Source organism: Monopterus albus, unplaced genomic scaffold (assembly GCF_001952655.1).
Source record: "Monopterus albus unplaced genomic scaffold, M_albus_1.0 scaffold63.1, whole genome shotgun sequence".
Classification (NCBI taxonomy): domain Eukaryota; kingdom Metazoa; phylum Chordata; class Actinopteri; order Synbranchiformes; family Synbranchidae; genus Monopterus; species Monopterus albus.
The window spans coordinates 2616820-2637219 of record NW_018127943.1 but is presented as its reverse complement, the minus strand read 5'-3'; the positions used below and the strand labels follow the sequence as shown (position 1 = coordinate 2637219).

Sequence of the window (20400 nt, the reverse complement as noted above, 5' to 3'; positions counted from 1 at the left end):
TAAAAAACAAAGGATCAGAAAGGCACCAGGCCCAGATGGTATGACCCCCCTCCTGCCTGAAAGTGTGTGCCAGTCAGCTGGCCCCCATCTTCACACTTATCTTCAACAGGTCACTGGAGCTGTGTGAAGTCCCCTCCTGCTTCAAACGCTCCACCATCATCCCAGCCCCCAAGACAACCTCCATCAGTGGACTGAACGACTACAGACCTGTCACCCTGACATTTGTAGTTATGAAGTCCTTTCAAAGACTGGTGTTGGCCCACCTGAAGGACATCGTAGACCCCCCTGCTGGACCCCCTGCAGTTCGCCTACCGGGCAAAAAGTTTTTGTTCTAATTTTATCTAGTCTCCCACTAAACATTCCTTTGGCTGACTGCATTGTTTACTTCCTGTTTATACTGTTTATTTTGCATTGTTTGCATTGTTTATTGCTTGTTTATACTGTTTATTTTGTTATACTACACAACCTTATGTTGGTATATTGTTTACTTGCCCCTTGCTGTTGACTTGCATGAGGATATGTACGTGCACATTGAGAGCCGCTGTACCAGAGTCAAATTCCTCGTGTGCACCACACCTGGCCAATAAAGCTGATTCTAATTCTGATTCTGATTCTGATTAATTCAGTGTATCGCAATACCACAAACTGCAGTACCAATATTCACCACAAGGTGAAGCATTTTCCCCACATAATCAACATTGTTTCCCATAATGCTTTGCTGCGTGGTCTCGGTGCTGTTTGCTCCAGCCGCCCGCTCCAACAATGCAGTTTTTAATGGTGCTGTGAGCGGTGCGAGCTGGAAACGCAGCAGCACCGCAAGCTTGTTCTGAGACTGTGGTCGGACACATTAAGCACAACGACATTTTTACGGTTTGACAAACCCGCTGCACGCCCGAGACTCGGCTTTATTTGGGTGTCCCGGACTGTTCTGCTGGGGTGAGTAGCTGCTGAAGCTAACGTTGGTCTGCCAGTGTAGTATAAGTGACTACTGCTGGCTAGCAGGCTAGCAGGCTAGCTTATTGGCCAGATAAGACATGGCCCCTTGTGTGTTTAGCCTGCAGTCCCACTGCTCTGCTAATACTGTGAGCTTATTTCTTCTCCTTCTCGTTGCGCTTTGATGCTGCATTTCTAACTGGTGTGCAAGTAATAGATGGTTTTTATAAAGACTTTGGGACAGTTGAGTCGTTTGTTGTAGACGCTGCAAATCGTGAGCGTGTTTTGCCTGATCTCAGCTGAGGCATACGTCAACCCAGCCAGGGTAGTGGGTGTTCTGCTGTGATGTAGTCAGACCTCCAGGGCTGACCCTAATGATGTTTCGATTATAAACATATTCTCAATATTTGACACCCCCCCGACCCAAAAAATGGTCAAGTCAAGTCCCCAAACCCCCAAGATTATTGTCTTGCAAGATGTCATTTAAAAAGTATTCATTACGATCTGCTTATAGATAAGCATTTTATAATACATAGCAATTATCAAAACCAATATTTTGTTTATTTTTGCAACAAACTGTTTCTGTATCTTATGGGCCATCGTGTACTAATGAAGACACAAATTCACATTGCTGTTTTTATTTTATTTTATTTTTACTGACACTCCATCTGTAAAACAGGCGATGTGGAAGTTCTCCTCGGGCTTGTCTAGGATTCTCTCAAAATTACTAACACATTCGAAATCTTGCTCTGACAGTCATGTAACGTACCTTCAAGCAAGGTGACGAACACATTTTTGCTGATAGTCATTGACCTTGTTGCCAGTTGAGAAGATCAGCAGTTATTGCTGGTATGATCTTAAACCTGAGATGTTTCTCTTTTTTCCTGTAATTTTGATTATTTGTAATTTAGTTTAAACTGTAATATCTTTTTTTTTTTGTCTAAACTCACTGCTGGTGGTACCCAGTGGCCATCCAATTTATATAAATGAGGATAGACTGCATTTTAGAAACAGCCTCTTAGTGTAACACAATACAGTTAAACTCTTTTGCCACCTCTCTAACACAGTTTCATCATTGCAACCTCCATTAATTGCATTAGTTTTAGCTAGAAGTACCTTATAACCAGGCAACTGATTAAAGATATTGTGTAATTTTTATTGTGGTCAACAACCAGATGTGAGCCAGCTGATAACACTGATGTTGCTGCTGTGGGTATTGCTATTAAAGTGTGCTTCCTTAACCACTAAATAATTTTTCATGACCATTTCTGAGTTGATCACTTGATAACAGCCTTACCAGAGCTGTGTGGCCAGTTTGTTTGTGGCTATATGCACATCTTAGTGCATATTTACCTGACATGAGGACGGTTTATATTTAAACCACTTAACAAATCATAGATAATGAGCTGAGGAGTCAGATTTCATAGTTTGATTGCATGCTAAAATTTTATGCTTCTCAAAGTCACATACCTGGTGGCACAACAAAGCTGCTGAGCATGTAAGATACACTGTGTCCTGAATGTGATGATGCAGAGAAAACTAAATAAAGGATTGCAGGGATTTGGTTGTGTGAAATACAAGAAAATTCACTTGGCATAAAATGCAAATGCTTTAGAGTTCAGATTTCACCTCGCTGTCTGTTTTTTATGTTCTTTCCTCACTTTCAAACCAATATGCATCAGTTTTTAGTCATGTTTTCGGTTTTATTTGTTGTGAATGATTACATCTCGGAACCATATAAAGGTATAGATTGTAATTTTTGTTGGCCAGTTGTCTTTCACCCAGTCAGTGCCATAGCCTTTGAATGTATCACAACAGATGCTAATTGTTTTTACAGATTGGTGTATCATTTGTGGTATTTTTCCATGTTGGGATATAAAGAAATGGCAGTATGATATTTTAAACGTTTTAGAAATGGTCTAAGAAAAAAAGGGATTAGGAAACTGTAACTCTGTCGGAATAAATATCAGTGCAGCTTTTATCTTTGACTAGTAAAATTACCAAGCAGTCAATTTCAGCTTTTCCACTTTGTTAGATTGGACCACAGCATATATTAATATGGGCTGTATTCTATTATGGACAAGGATATTGATCTTTTCTCACAGGGGAGTGATTGCTGTCTTTGAATTTTTCTTTTTCTTGTGGTTACATAGTAATTATGACAAAAGCAACGTTTTCATTATATTGCCTCTTCCTGCAGTTTCTTGAATTTTCATGTGTGTAGAGGTTTTTCTGGTGGCATCGTTTGTTGTGTTAGAGCAGCGGAGAAGCTTTTGCCTGATACATATGGTGGTAATTAGGAATAAAAAAAAACAAGTTGCCAAGTAGCTCTTGTGGCTTTTTGAAAAGCGTCTGTTAGACAGTAAACCTCAGTGTGTGCACGGAGGATCAAATACAAACAACCAGATGGTTAACAGTGAAAACTTACACTTTGGTGAGGAGCATTTGGCAGATAATGTGGATGGTCAGGGACAGTCAGAGCACATTACTTCTCCAATTGGTGCTTTAATGCACTTTCTGGTAGAATTAAAGACCTTAATTTGAAACCTTTTGGCTGTTGTGGTGTGCATGTAGCTTGGCAGTGCAGTGGTGCCACCAAGGCTCCAGCGATTTCATTATTGATTAATTGATTATTCTTTCCAGTTAATCAATTAGTGATATAATTTGTGAAGCAGCTGAGAATAATGTCCATCACAACTTCTCAGAGTCCACGGTGAAGTTTTCAGATGTCTAATTTTGTTAACCCAATAATGCAAAACCCAAAGATACTCAGTGAATATTCACAATTTAGAAACTATAACTGGTGAATTTCAGGCTTTTTTTGCTTAAAAAAAAAACTAACTTTATTAATTACCATGAAAGTAGGTGCTGATTTATTTACTGTCAGTCAACCATTCTGCCAATTAGTTAATTGATTATTGTAAACTCTAAGTATTAATATGCTAATAAGGATGGAGAATGCTTCTTTATTGCAGCCCTGGTTTGTCCTTAAGTCCAATTGTGGTTTCACGGAGCAGAGAGAGAGAATTTGGCTGTGTTGTTAAGCATTAAGGCCTGGGCAATAATTGCCACATTATTTTAACGAGGGTCTGGATAAATCACTAAACGCATCCCTGAGATAGTGTAGAGGTTTTCTACTTGAATAGCTCAGCGTTGGCTCAGGATGGCGGAGCAAGCTCTTCTGAGCTAATGACCATCTTCTTTAAGAGGAGGAAAAGTTAGGCCGCATTAACATAAGACAGCTTGTTCTCTATCTTTATTGAATAGTAGTGGGATGTTTTTTTTGTTTTTTTTTTTGCACTAGGCAAGAGAGAGCTCCATGCACATTTCTGACAAGGACAGATGCAGCAGCTTCACTGTGGAAAGAGATGGCAGGACTAGTTTTTCTTTTGGCAGAGCAAGCAAACAGCAGCTCTCCACACCATCCCTGTAAGTCAAGCAATAGGATTTTTCATCTGATTTATTTTCCAAGCAGCAATGTGTCCTTAAATAGAAGTGCCACTTTCCTACATGCAGTGGACCTTGGTGAGTGTCACTTTTGAGCTCAAGGTAAGTGCCATGTGTGACTGAAGCCGTTAAAAATAAACGCTTTGTTGCAAGGCATGACTGATTGTCAGTCCTTTCTTTAAACAAGTCACTCAACAGAACATGTCGTCTGTGAAAAGAGCGCAGTCGCTGGTATAATGAGGCTCTCACCTTTTTCATCCCCCTATTTTGTCCCCTAGCTGGGAGAACATTTGGTCATAGCTCCCCCCACATAGTTCTGCTGATCATATTGACACGCTGAGTTCAAGCCCAGGGCATTTCTAAGACCGAGTGGGCATTAACAACATGACTTAAAGTAGTGCGAGTGCCCTATGTTGATACTCAGGTAGGATCTCTTTCAGGGTGGCACACTGCAGTAATTCTCCCCTGGCAGGGGCTAATCACCCTGGCTCCCCTCCCACAATACATCAGTGTCTGGAGGACAAGGCTTGCGGGGTTCTGGCAGCTGTTGTCAGCCCGAGTCAATCTGTTATGGACTATTGCGGGCTGTGCGGGAGGGGGAGAGGCAGAGCTCACAGGAGGACACGGCACGTGGGCTGCTGCCACTGCTATGGCAAGATAACAAGAGGATTTATTTGTTAGGAGGGCAGGATTTCAGGGCTTGAGTGTAAATTGTGTTACCCGCTAACGGTTTTCTCTGAAATATTTGCAGGGGAAAGCCAGGCTTTAGCATGAATTGTATACAAATACAAGAACTAAAGATTGTGGGGCTAAAAAGATTAGTTGATAGACCTGAAAATTTTTGCCAGCAATTTTGATAATCCCTAATAATTGTTTCAGTAATCACTTAAGTCATTTATCAAGTAAAAACACTAAACAGTCTGTGGTTGCAGCTTCTTACACGTAAGGATTAGCAGCTGTTTTAGCTTTATAAACTGAATATTTTTGTGTTTTTGCCTACTGCTTGCACAAAACAAGAACACACCATCGTAGGCTCTGGGAACATGTAACTTTTAGTATTTTCTGACATTTTGTAGACAACAAGCTGACAAGTTTCCCCAGATGCGGATCCCTTAAGTTAGTGCAATGGTTGTTACCTGAAGGCTGCTTTCTGTGTTTACTTTCAGTCAGATTCTGAGGATAGTGTTTGAAATGCTTCATGTAAAATCGTGTTTGGAAAGCTGCAGGAGGCTCGCACTGGGTCCCCAAATCTCTGCAGTGGAGATGGTGAGAGCAAGGTTAGCACAGAGTTTCAGTAACCACTAACAGGAGTTATCCTTCCAAGTGCATAGACTTTCCTGTCCCTAGCTTAGAGTGTTCCTAAGCTATTCGGTTAAAATGTGACCAACCGCATTTAGTTTGAGAGTGGCAGATTGCATGTGTAGTGTTAACAATTTGAATCCATATTCAATCTTTTCAAAAATAAACGGCTTCACATCCACAAAGAAAACATCTGTGACTTTTAAGATATTTATGCCAACAGCCTCAGAGTGACAGTTGTTTAAATTGGTCTTATTTAGGGAATGAGGGCAGCACTCAGTGGATTTAAATCACTTTGAGTGTTCGCCAGGCATTTTCCTATTTTTCTATGTGATTATCGTGGCTAACAAAATAGCCCTATTTCTAGATGTATCCAAAATGTTGATACAGCAGCACTGGTACCAAGTGGTGTTAATGCTGGGAGAGGGAGTTGGCAGAGACCTCACAATTAGACTCAGTCGTCAAAGCAAATGTTTGGAGCCCTGCTTCCATTTGCAGAGTGCACCGAGTTCACGGCCGTTCACAACTTTTTGAGGGCAGATAGAGGGAGAAGGCACATTAACTTGGTTTTTGGAATGGATTTCCTGTGACATCTGTAGATATAATACCATTCTGAGACTATGTCGGTGAGCTGGTAGCCACTCTACCACACCCCCACATTCTACTGTTGTTTTTTAACACCTGTGTTTGACACGTCAGAGTGTCTGCATCATTTGTTTAGTATGGCATCACTTCATTCATGTGAAACAGTCTGTGGAGAGACTCCAGTGTGTTAAAACAGCTGACAGCAGCTGTCAGTGTCACCGCCATTGTTAATCTCTCTCCCATGCAGACAGGTGTTCACCACCACACAGAGATCCCTGGGATGCAGTTGGTTGTTTTTGTCTCCAGTGCCATTATGCATTCATAGTTGGGGGTCCATGACAGAAAAGCTGCATGTACTGGTGGGTTCATGTGAATAGATTGTGGTTAAAAACGAACTTTGACAATGTGCAGTAATGTTGGTGAACAAAATGCTTGTTGTTCACCCTCCCTCCTCCCTGTGCCTTATCAAGTGACAGTTTAACACATGGCCTCATTAACTAGTTCATTTAAGTTGTAGTTAAGTCAGCTTTACAGTATTTATGCCCTAAATAGCTTTTCAATAGAGCTGCGTAGGGATGGCATATTTTTGTCAGCCAACTCAGAAGTTGGCATCTCCCCGGTTCCTTCACCAAAAAGCCAGTGGGATTTTTCCCCTTAGACTTTTGGATTATTGCAGAAAACACTTCGTGACACTTACACATTTTGTTCAGCAAGATAATCTTCACCAGTGAACACAACTTTTATGATTTTTGAAGTCCAAGTGCACCTTTAATTGCAACAACAGCAATTAAAACATCAATACGAAGGGCAAGGTTAAAATCAAGAAGATGGGGTTGAATAAAATGACTTGATCATAATTGTGTTATGATGAATATTCTGGTTTAAACCAATGTGTTTTGAACTGTACAATAGAGTCCACCTGGCAGAGATGCAGTGGCAGTGAATTCCAAAGTCTTGGTGCAGAGCAGCTGAAGGCTCTGGCAGCCATGGCACTGGGACGATACATGGATGGGAACTTGTGTTCTGAGATGACTAGTTCTGTTTCAGTGATTTTACTCTCTGCAAACATTTTAGTTGTCTAGATTGATTTCGGAATACTTTCAAAACATCTTTGACGGCATCTCTGAATACATAGTTATGTAAGTTCTACCCAGGTCTCTCAACAGTATTGGCTCCAAATTCACTGATTAATTCAGGAAGCTCATCAGCACTGACTAATCAAGAGAGCTAGGACCAGAAAGGAAACTATGACATAAGAACAGTGTGTACACTTGCACAAAATTACGGGAGCTTGGTGTTTGTGAACACACATTAGATTACTGAAATCAAATAGTAGTTTCCTTTCCGTCTCCACAGATGTCATCTTTCTTTTCACTTCCTCCTCTGTGGCATACTGTCTGGACATTTTCTGCATCTCCAGATGAAATGATAATTATTGAAACCCATGGATATATTGAACAAAAACATGTATCTAGGTGTACTGTCCACAGTTGGGTCAAGCTCTAGTGCCACAGCAGTTTGTTCTCAGAAAGGTGGGAAACATGACGACATCCTCTTCATAGACTTTGACTCTCGAGGACTGCACGGCATAATCCCAGAGATTTTGTACATAACCTCATTAGCAACCCAGTAAATAATATTTCAGAAGAGAAAAAGCCAGGAAAACGGTCAAATGCTGCTTTTCCTACAACATCAACAAGAATTAGTTAAGCACGAGTCCACTGACTAGACGCCTCATTTTGTGTGTCTGTATTTATAATTAGAAAAAATTGACTGCAGTCTGGTGCAAAAAGGTTCAGTGCAAGATCATGGATACTTGCTTTTAAGAAATGACACCAGTGGAATAATGAGAGGAACAAGAGAAAAAAAAAACGGCTGCAAGTTTTCAGCTTGCTCTGTTTGTTGTTTTTAGTTAGCAGCAAAGTAACAGTGCTGTTGGGGAAGTGGATGCTACACTGTTTGTGACTTATTCATTTATTTTCTACCATGTCGGCTTCGGACAAAGAAAAGTCAAATAGAAATTCAAAGTGTTTGAATTTCCCTTTAACGGTTTTTGAAAGTTGAAGCTCATTAGAAAAATGTGTGATCTGCTCTGTGCTGTAAAATGAACTCCTGTGTGTCTGCACGTCTGCTCTGACTCTAATTTGCTGACACACACTCAGTTCTCACCAGCACAGCGAGATCCTCGGCTGGCCTACACCACCACAGGGGCAGCTCGTGCCATAACAGTTTTACAGCAGAGGCTCCGGTGACAGATTAGCACTTGCTGCGCAACCAGTGTGATGCATTTTGTTTATCCCAGCTTTTACACGCGCACGCACAGCCTTGTCACTGAAGACGTACAAAGAAAATACCTTTGATATTTGTGTTACCCGGGATTGTCTCTTAAAAGACAAACGCGCACTCCCATTACGACGTGGGCACGTCTTTTTGAATTGCTCTCCTGAGTAATCTGTCATTTTGCAGGAGCTCTGGAGGTTGGAAGGCACCCAGGCCCATCTGTCAACAGGAGCTCATTCCTTCTCTCCCTCTTTCTGCCTGGTTATCTCCTTTTGTCTCTTTCTGTTTATCTGCATCTCTCTCCATCTCTCCCAATGCAAAATGTTATTCAGCTCAGTTATAAATACACATCACCAGACAAGTCGTGTGTGATGTCTGTTTCCCAACAGGGCAGTAAGGGTCAGGTTTTCCATCTGCCTCCATTTGTCTTTGTCTCTTTCGCTCTTTAATGCACACACCAAGAGATAAAGGTCAACGCACTCGTAAATATTTTGCACTGAGTAGGAGGCGGTCCCCATGGAGGGTGATCTTAATTGCCACTGCGACACGTTATCACCACACCGATGATCATAATGGGCTCCTTGTCATCTCTCTCATTGATAGTGTCATTAGTTAATAAAAGGGACCATAGAAAGCCTCTGTAAAGTTTTTAGGACTGATACTGGGTTGTGTTTTTATGTTGTATTTAATTTCACAATGGCATACTCCCTTATTATGCATGTATGCAGCACTCAGTGCATGAACACTATGTCAGGTAACCATATTTGAAACCATAAATAATAGGGATTGTTCGGCAAGCCTGTAAAAACGGGTCCCGGAGAGAAACCAAAAAGCACAAGAAACACAAGTAACAATATTTTTCATTTCGTGATACTGCACTAAAAAAAATTGTCGATACTGCTGTGGGACTGTGACAGTATCTACCAGGATATATGTGGTTATTTTGTTAGTAGCTTATAACAGAGTTCACTGGCATAGCGGATGCTCCATCGTCACCTTTTAGAGCTGTTGTGTGGCAGCGTTTCAGTTTTCCTGTTTCAGAAGATGACATGGGTGGAAAGGACATGGGTGGAAAGGAAACTGACAAGGTGCACAGCTTGCAAAAACCATCGGAAAAAGGCAATACTAGCTTGATTTATGACTGAGTCAGTCCTGGAGACATCACACAGAAACAGTTGGGCCACGGCTGTGTGCTACACTTTAACGGAGATCAGCAAACAAACTGGACACACACACTCAAAACCAACCTCTCGGTAACAATCTTTAGGTATTTCTCTTGGAAATGTCTCTTGAATATTATCATGGCAATATTGTACTACCGGACCCACACACACAAAACCAACCTCTCAGTAACAATCTTTAGGTATTTCTCTTGGAAATGTCTCTTGAATATTATCATGGCAATATTGTACCTTGGGTTTTTGGTATCATTACCTCCCTAATAAAAAACAAATACCAGTAAGTGATCATCTGCAGAGAAAACAGTCGCCACACAAAAAAAGACCTTCTGCTTAAAGACAAATTAATCAGATAATTGTTTCCTCACTAAATAAGATCACATCAGCTGTTTTGCTTAATAAAATACTCAAGAACAGGACAGGCTTAGTTTTTTTTTTTCTAAATGAGTGCAGAGGTCCTTGACATGGTTCAGTCAGCCGTACGTAGATGAGCTGTGATCCGTGGCTGTGTCAGCTGTTTCCCTCATACAGCCTTGTGTCTGTGCCTTCCCCTGCAGCTGCCTCCATCTTTTTTTTTTCTTTCTTTTGCCCTCCATCACCTCCACAGAGGATGCCCTACCTCGATCTCCTCCATGAAATCACAATTAATTATGGGAAGGGTAGTCTGCAAGCATAATAAGCTGGTGCCCCTTAAGGGGGAGAAATCCATCAGGGTAACCTGAAGTCCCAGCAGACACAGTGACTTTCTGAGGTGTAGCAGCATCACCTCCAGAGGCTGGTGCCGCAGGGTGCAAGAATTATGTTTATTTGGATTTTCATTATCTATTAATCATTTGGTCTGCAAAATGTCTGAGATGGTGTAAAATGCCTGCCACAATTGCCTAAATCCCAAGTTGGAATCTTCAGATGTCTTTTATCCAACACAGAAACCTTGTGCTGTGCCACTGCTGAAACACTTCACTCATTCACAAGCTGCTAATGCTGAGAATGACGGTACCCTTGAGCTAACTTGATTGTGGTGAAGTAAAAACCCATTACAGTTGGACGTCAGTTCTATCTGCGCTTCCTGTTCCATCATAAAGGACTTTCAGTACCGTCTCAGAAAGCACAGCCATTGTGCAGACAGGCTGTTCAAACATTAATACAGATGCTGGCCCTCAAATGTCTGGGAATGTGGAAGCTGTGTCCTCACTTGAGCTCAGCATCTTCTGCAGTAATTTTTTTATTTTTATTTTTTTACTTCAGATGAAGATGTTCTGCCCAGACCTGCTTGGCATTAACTGCATGATGCCTGTCTGAGTGCCTGCAAAGATAGTACATTCTTTCATTTGGCTTGAGCTATGAATTTGGTTTTGACAAGACAGTGTTCCAAATCTCTCTTCAGTGCACCTTCTCGGATTTTACAGCTCTAAGTCAAATGAACACACCGCTACACTAATGCAGTCTCTGTTACTCATAGACCAGTAATTTGCTGACTAAGTTGTTACTTGCTCAGTGCTCACCATATGCAGCAGAAGTTTTTTTTGTGTTTAATCTGGGTTATCTATGCTTCAGCTGTCCTTCTCCCGTGAGAAAACCAAGCACTGCTTTATTTGAAAGAGTTGCCTCCTGGCATTAGGGCAGGATTTGTATGTCAAATTTGCAGGTTGTGTGTGTGTATAAGGTGAAGGCAAGGACAGGCGTGTCGGTGATTATCTGTGAGTGCAGATATAAAGCTCACTCTGTGCCAATTTTTTGTTTTTTTTTAATGCCTAAAACCTACAAGTGACAGTGGCTACAACAGCAGCCCTTAGGTGCTTAACACCAAACCACCTCACAGCTCAGCAGTAGGTAATGTTTCCATTATTATTGAGCCCCGCAAAGTAAGTCCACAGCGATCGATGCGCCCCTGTGTGTTTTCCCACACAGGCACCAGTCCGATTAAGATGACTGGTGTAGAGAGAAGACACTCTGCAGATTAGAAAACTATAACTAAGCGATTGAGATTTTAGGATCTGCCAGTGTGTGTGTCTGCCGCTCTGTTTCCCAGAAGTAGCCAGAGCTTTAAACCTGACTTGTTTGTTTGGCTCCAGATTAGGCTGAGCAGCAGCATTTGCCAACATCTGTCTGCCATTACCCTTGTGTCACTGGCAGTCATGCAGCAATTAATCAGACTGTTGTGATAGCTGCCTCTCGGTCACTCTGCACCTCAGGCACATCACTGAGCAGCAGGATGGGGGTCAGCGTTCACAGGGTCATAGCCCTGGGACGTTTGACTATACATGTTCTCCCCAACTACAGCACAAACCACTGGCCTGTACTTACTTTGTAGGAGCAGAGGATCTTGTCTAATGTTAACCTCTGTCATTGCAGCTTTGTAATCAACAATATACTCTTCTTTCACTTTTGTATCTGTCTACATGTAACTGATTCTAAAGCGTGCACTTAGAAAATTGAAGTCAACAGATTGGTGATGGTAGCATTTGAAATGCAGAGATATCCATGTGGCCTTGTGCTTGGAGCTGCTGGATAATGCACACTACAAGACCAGGCTTATAATGACTGAAGTACTGAATCTGTGACCTTCAAATCAAATTTCCTTTTGGAGAAGGTCTCTCACAGTATTGTACACCAAAGTGCTGCAATGATGCTGTTGGCTAGACAAAACATGATGATATTTGAAGGCAATACAGGGCAGTTTTTCCTGTTGTGACATTTTATAGACAAATGATTTATTGAGAATATCTGTGGATTAATGATCATTGTCTGCAGCCCTAGTACAGTAGAGCTGAAACTAATTCAATTGATTACTCAAGAGAAAATGAATTTCTAGCAGTTTTGGTGATCAGTTCATTGTTAGGAGAAAGTGTGCCATTTCAAGCAAATCTAATGTGAGAATTTTCATTTTTTTTAATTTAGTTTTTTGGAAATAATTAGTTTCCTTTATTTAAACAAAAATTCTTTCCCCATTCCAAAAGCCAACTCGTCCCCTTGGGTGAGTAGCACAAAACAAACAACAGGAAAAACAAAAAAAAAGTCAAAGAAATAATAAATACACACATTGCAATATTGGTTTTTAAGATCATATCTGTCTGTGATGTTTGATTTCACCACCAGTAGCCCAGGGAATAATCATATGCTTATCAAGAGCGGCTGCTGTGTTGGTATGAAGTAAACAGCACCTGCGTTCCTTTTTTGCCTCAGGTCTCTTAACTGTGTCTGCTTTATCAAGGCTCTCTCTGTTGTCGGTTTACTATTTTATTTGATAAGGGCTGTTTGGCTCTTGGCCTGTCGGTTGACATTCTCAGGGCTTGTGCTGTGGTGTGATACAACCTGAGCTCAGACAGCAAGCAGACTGTCTACTGCTCATGGAAAACAATCTGTGCCCAAATTTAGATTATGCTCATGATGTAAGTTTACATCTGTTTTAAAGGGAGCTACGGTGACTTTTAGTGTTGCTGTGGACTTCAGCCTAGAGCTAAGCATCTGCACACTGGAAATACAACTCCAGAGATCTTGAAATTTTCTTACGTTCTTTGTATTTCATTAACCAGTTCTTAACATAAGGTGAGCTGAGGAGGAAGATGTATTTGAGGTTACTCTTCCATTGATCTGAAGATGAAACATAAGCTGCTATAGTTTGAAAAATCAGCCCCAGTGGCCTTGTTGAGCATCTTACAAACTTAGAAATTAAACTGACGGTAGTCTGCATCGGGAGGCACAGCTGATCTCCTGAATCTTTTCTTATCTGGACCAGTGAAGGCAATTCTGCATCACTCGGAGATGGACTGTTATGAGAGATGCTTAGTAATTTGAGTCAGTGATGAGGTTGGGATGCGCGGGGGGGGCCTTTAATCAGATTTGCTGGAGGTGCTGTTGGTTCGATTACTGTGTGTAGTTTACCAGTCATGGCTCTCCTCTGCTTTGTGCTAATCTATACATCTAGGAAAGAGAGGAAATTGAAAGAAAATATCCCCCTGGTATTTTGCTGCAAAATGATTTCTGTTGTTTCCCTGGACTAGGCAGACGTGCACAGAATAGAGTGGCAAAAAAAGGATGAGCTGCAGAGTATTGCTTTATAAAGAAACATGCACAGTGACTGTGGAAAGCCAGACTATAAATATGAGAGATATTTTAACATGTTCCTTATTTTAGGGCCCTGCAGTCTTTCACCTTGTGCCTCTCTGCGATGACAAACTGGGCTGCAAAAGAGAAAAAGTGACCAACAGCTGGGCCATATCTAAAGGATGCGTTTCTTAAATGGAGCTCAGCTTCATGAAAAGATCAAAATTCAGTTTCACTGAAACTGAATTTTACATCTACCTGGTTATATGTTTGAGTGGTGCCTGAAAAAGACTGGATATTTTATTGCTTAAATCTGTTTTTATGGGCTCTTTGCTTAGTCCATTAAATGCAGCTCATGCATTCTTTTAGCTAAATCCTTGTACTATTGCTATAGATAATCCTTGTTGTTAATTGGCTTTTTTAAAACGTTATTCTATCTTTTAGGTTCGTGCATTAAGAAAAAGGTGGAGAAGCTTCCAGAGGATTTCTGATAAGGGGTCAGAAAATGAGCACATCCAAGACAGAAACAACTGACCCACCCAGCTATCTCACTGCCCTGTGAACAGTCATGCCCCCCTCTGTATCACCCATCAAGGGGAAGTCCCACAAAGATGTGGGACTGTTTTCTGACATAGATTTGGAGTAATAACTAAACCTCAATAGATTTGGCATTAAGTTTGGTCAGCTATTACGCACAGTACATATTAGACTACAGGTGAGGCTAAATCCCTAGCCAACACACACAGGACTCTTAAGAGGAGGTATACAGCCACAGATGACCTTTACGGAAGAACAGAGCTACACCCCGGCTTTGTTGACTTAGTACCCATCCCACTGCCTTGATGACAAGGTTGACCATGGCAGCTGCTGATCCCCATAGCAGCGGTTCCTTGGTGGGGCGAGGAGCAGACTGAAAGAGTCAACAATGCAGCGTAGCGGTGGTGGAGTGGGTGCTGGAGGCCAGCCATGGGTGTTGCGACGTGTGCGTCTCACATGGCTCAGTTTCATGCTTTTCTTCATCCTGGTCTTCTTTCCACTCATTGCCCACTACTACCTCACTACCATTGATGAAGCTGGAGGTTCTGATAAGCGCATTTTTGGGCCACGGCCTGGTGGCGAACTATGCGAGGCCAAACATGTGCTGGATCTGTGCCGCATTCGCGAGTCGGTCAGTGAGGAGCTGTTGCAGCTGGAGGCCAAAAGGCAAGAGCTCAATGGGGAGATCGCCCGACTCAACCTGCGCATTGAAGCCTGCAAGCGCAGCATTGACAGTGCCAAGCAGGACCTGTTGCAGCTGAAGAATGTTATCAGTCAGACAGAGCATTCCTATAAAGAACTAATGGCCCAGAACCAGCCCAAGTTGTCGCTGCCTGTGAGATTGGTGCCAGACAAGGAGGACACAGGACTGCCACCACCCAAGTCTGCACGCTCCTGCCGCCTACGCTCCTGCTTCGACTATGCACGGTGCCCTCTTACATCAGGGTTTCCTGTGTATGTCTACGACACAGGCTCCTACCCATGGGGGGATTATCTAGACCCATTGGTGAAACAGGCTTTTGCAGTGTCAGTGAAGAGCAACATTTATGTAACTGATAACCCCAGCATTGCCTGTCTGTATTTAGTACTGGTAGGAGAGCTACAGGAGTCCTCCTCCTCATCACTGCCATCTCCTTCAGAGCTGGAGAAGCATCTGAAAGCTCTACCTTACTGGAGATCTGATGGACACAATCACTTACTGGTGCATCTCTCTAGAAAATCCATGACACAGAACTTCCTGTATAATGTGAGCACAGGACGAGCAGCAGTTGCTCAGTCCACTTTCTTGGAGAAGCAGTACCGTGAGGGCTTTGACTTGGTTGTGTCCCCGCTGGTTCACGCTCTCTCAGAACCAAACTTTTTGGAAGTGCCCCCTCAGGTTCCTGTGAAGAGGAAATACCTCTTCACCTTCCAGGGAGAGAGGGTGGAGTCCCTGAGGAGCAGCTTACAGGAAGCGCCGCCTCAGTCTTTCGAGGAGGAAATGGAAGGAGACCCACCGGCTGACTACGATGATCGCATCATTGGCACCTTAAAGGCAGTGCAGGACAGCCACTTGGATCAGGTCCTGGTGGAGTTCACCTGCAAGAACCCACAGCCAAGTTTACCAAGCGAGTGGGCCGTTTGTGGGGAGAGAGAGCACAGGCTGGAGGTGCTCAAGGCTTCTACATTTGCCCTGGTAATTGCTCCAGGCGATGGACAACTTGTGGCCTCAGCAGGCTGTGGAATGAGGCTCTTTGAGGCCCTAGAGGTAGGGGCCATTCCAGTTGTGCTGGGGGACCACTCCAAGCTGCCTTATCACCAGTTTATTCGCTGGAGTGAAGCTGCCATTATAGTTCCCAAGCCTCGTGTGACAGAGCTACACTTTCTGCTGCGCAGTCTGTCAGATAGCGACGTGTTAGCGATGAGGCGGCAGGGCCGCTTTCTATGGGAGACCTACTTCTCCACCTCGGAGAATGTTCTTAACACAATATTAGCCAGCATCAGAACCAGCATCCAGGTTCCAGCTGCACCCATCAAAGAGGAGCCCGCCCATGAGATTCCTCACAAAGCTGGGAAGCTGGCAGGAACAGATGCCAACTTGGCCGACAATGGTGATCTGGATTTGGGTCCTGTCGAAACAGAACCTCCCTATGCTTCACCACGGTTTCTGCGCAACTTTACATACACAGCTGCAGACACCTATAGAGCATGGAACCGGGCCCCGGGGCCTTTCCACCTGTTTCCTCATACTCCTCTAGACCCTGTGCTGCCCACTGAAGCCAAATTCCTTGGCTCAGGTACTGGTTTCAGACCTATAGGTGGAGGTACAGGAGGCTCGGGGAAGGAGTTTCAGGCAGCTTTAGGGGGGAATGTTCCCCGAGAACAGTTCACCGTGGTCATGCTGACGTATGAGAGGGAGGAGGTGCTGATGAACTCTCTGGAGAGGTTGAATGGACTACCGTATCTCAACAAGGTAGTGGTGGTGTGGAACTCGCCCAAGCCACCTTCAGATGACCTACTCTGGCCCGACATCGGCCTGCCCATCGTGGTGAGTGCTCTTTCAGAGAGATTTTTGAATTTGACAAATCTACATGTTCATCAAAATGGCATTTGTTTCTTTAGCAAGGAATACATCTTCTTCTCATCCTGTCACTCTGAAAAGCAAAAAAGTAACCTGTTTCTGATGTATTGATGTGATGGAGCTAAGTTTGCTTATGTACACCGATCATTCAGTGCATCTCTAATTTTAGGTATAAAATGCACTCAACACATCATGAAATACTTCTGAATTTTGCTTAAACATATCAATCATATGCATTCGGATACCATCAAACAACAGTTATGCTATGCTAAGTGCAAAATACTCAGTGTATAGCATTACTCAAAATCTTCTCAACTGTACTAACAAAGAGTACCTCTACCGTAGAAAGTCCTCTCTAAATGCTGTTGCCAAGCTATGTTTTGTCTCTTGACTGCAGGTTGTCCGCACAGAGAAAAACAGCCTCAACAACCGCTTCCTTCCCTGGGACGCTGTGGAAACCGAGGCCATCCTGTCGATTGATGACGATGCTCATCTCCGCCACGATGAGATCATGTTTGGTTTCAGGTCAGTGACTGTGACAGGATCCATAAAACTCTGGGTGTTCTTTCTACAAAAGAAACACCCCTATGGACCATAGAATTCGCCATCACTTTGCCATCTGGTAAGATGTGACGGCCGTTAACTGCTGTGAAGAAAGATGTACACAAAAATGTGGTAAAACAGAAGAGAAAGCTTTGTTTTGTGTGAAAAGCAAAAATTTCCAAAACTGACGAAGCATCACATTCCTGAAAACACTGGATCAGACACTGAAGCAAATACAAGAGAGTGAGTTAGAGGAAACACAGGAAAACATTGTTAGCATCTCATATTTATGATTCATTCGTTAGTTCTGTACTTGGATAACTTGACTATGAAGGCCAGTTCAAACCAATTAAAAGACCAAGTAGACTGCTAAGTTATTTTTGTGCTGCTGTCCCTCCACTCATGCAGACTTGTCTTCGACAAGTTGGTGCTGCAGCAGCTTGTCCAGACAGGCCAAAATCAGCTCTGTGTGTACTGGGTCATTTGTCATGAATTATCTCAGATTTCCCTCAGAATTACCCAGGAATGTTTCCTCACCTCCACTCTTGCCAAAGAGGAAAAATTGAGCAGCACGTGACCGTGTTAAAGTGTCTTGCATGATTTCCTGTGATTGCCCTTTGAGATTTCTTGCATCTTCTGTCTGTTAGAAATTCCAAGTGTCTCATCTATTAAACTGAAACTTTTTATTGTCAAAAACTTGCAGTCACTAAGCTACAGTATGTGTAAATATGTGTTTAGACTATAGTGACATTTTGGTTTTAAAAGATATCTTAAAAAAGGATCATACGCTAATAGAAGACAGCAGAATGGTTACTTGATTTGTCCCCAGAGAAAAATAGTTGCTTAGTTAGCTCATTGCTTATATAGATGACAGACTAAAACAGATGGCATATGCACAGACAGACACTTGGAGTCCAAAGTAATGACCATATAAGAACTAATAAATAACTACAATTAAAAATCATCCTTAAAGCATTTATCATTTGGGTTGAGTCCGGATTCTGTTGACTATCTGTGTTCGGCTGCATCACACAGAGTGTGGCGAGAGGCCAGAGATCGCATTGTGGGCTTCCCTGGGAGGTATCACGCATGGGACATCAACCATCAGTCCTGGCTTTACAACTCCAACTACTCTTGTGAACTCTCCATGGTCCTGACGGGAGCAGCTTTCTTCCATAAGGTGAGATCTTGTCACTCTCCCAAAAGAATCCTACAACATCTCACCAGATCCATTTTTGTATGATAACCATATCATTCAACACGCCCTCCCCCTTCTTTTTTTGTTTTTGTTTTCTTGTAGTACTACGCCTATCTGTACTCTTACGTGATGCCCCAGGCCATCAGGGACATGGTGGACGAGTACATAAACTGCGAGGACATCGCCATGAACTTTCTGGTTTCCCACATCACCCGCAAACCACCCATCAAGGTCAGTCTGACCATGCTCAGCTAAGCATCAGCAAGCTTTGTATCTCCATCAGCCCCCATGTATTTTTTTACCTACTTAGCCTTGCTATTACTCAAACTGACATATCCAATATTCCATACAAATAGTAAATCAAAACCACAAGATCGAACTGGGGAGCTATGCCTGGTGTTCTTCCTGGATTTTTATTGGAAGGACATTTAATCGGCATTTATGGGTAGACAAATAATTATAGCAATCAGGCCAGGGAATCTGTCGGAACAGAAATGACATAGCAGCCCTCAGCTTAAGTTTTTTTTTTATTTAATAGGGTGTTAATATTCAGGGGGGGTTTCAGGGGGACTTACAGGCAGCCTTGATGGAGTTTGCTGCATGACAGCAATTCACTGCCAGGAATAAGTCTTGTGAATAATGAATTTGTGGCAAGTTAAATGTAGAGTCCTAAATAGCAAGAGACTACTACTGTTTTAGTCCAAATGATACAAATAAAGCATATGGTGAATTTCTCTTGGCTGAGATTTCATGCATCACTGCTGCTGAAATGACGACACTCAAGCTCAGTCTGAATGATGGGTTTTATTTTTCTTCTGCCTTCTTTAGTTTCTAAAGTTTTTCTCAGAATTCTTTCTTTAAACTCAGAATTTTGAGGAAATAAAAGTCAGAACTCAAATTTTGTACAGCTTTTTGGTCTTGCAGATGATGTTTAATACTGTAGGTACTGACCCTGGTAGCTGGATATGCTAACATTTGCAGCTTATAATAAAAACACACACACAGTGCTTGTCTGCTGTAAGGCTAGAAAAGAGACCCCATGCTCCAACGCTCTGACTACAGCCCCTGTTCTGTTACTGGGCCTATAGAGGAATCCTCAGTTTGACAAAGGGAGGGGTTTACTGAAGAATCAGTTCCTGAAACACTGTTTTCATCCTACAGCAGCCTTGTGCTGTGATGTACCACAAGCCCAAATTCCTAAAATATATTTCAAATTTACAAACTGGCTCTCTCCATCTTAGGTAACATCTCGTTGGACTTTCCGCTGTCCTGGCTGCCCTCAGGCCCTTTCACATGATGACTCGCATTTTCACGAGCGCCACAAGTGCATAAACTTCTTTGTGAAGGTGTACGGCTATATGCCACTGCTGTACACACAGTTTCGTGTGGACTCTGTGCTCTTCAAGACTCGTTTACCCCATGATAAGACTAAGTGCTTCAAGTTCATCTAGCATCAGGCTGAGCGTCCAGCAAAGGGCCAGAAGCAGAGTGGGTTGAAGGACTCTGGGTATTTAAAGAGAGCGGCAGCTCCCACTGCAAGCGCTGATGAAGATGAATGGATGGATTGCAGATGAATGCACAGAAGCATTGTTTTGGGTTTGGATTTTGCCCAGGACAAGCTGACCTTAAAAGCCGTTGCCCGGAGGCCAAATTCACAACTTTACTGAATATTCAAAGAGTGGAAGCTGAAAGGGACCACTGCCAACAAAATAAGCCTTTTCAGTGGATGTAACTCCTCCTCCTTCATGTTCGTCAGTCATTATCTATCATCAACCATTACAGATATCATTTGCAGC

The 20400-nt window shown here is 42.7% G+C and overlaps 1 protein-coding gene across 1 annotated transcript; it reads left to right on the top strand.

Annotated features, from left to right (window-relative positions):
- The first annotated feature begins 664 nt into the window (after window positions 1-664).
- extl3 (exostosin-like glycosyltransferase 3) lies at window positions 665-20394 on the top strand. Its single transcript, XM_020604015.1, has 6 exons — window positions 665-936; window positions 14211-16830; window positions 17261-17388; window positions 18442-18586; window positions 18707-18835; window positions 19846-20394. The coding sequence occupies exons 2-6, from the start codon at window positions 14692-14694 to the stop codon at window positions 20053-20055; spliced, it is 2751 nt and encodes a 916-aa protein (XP_020459671.1). The 5' UTR covers window positions 665-936; window positions 14211-14691; the 3' UTR covers window positions 20056-20394.
- Window positions 20395-20400: the final 6 nt, after the last annotated feature.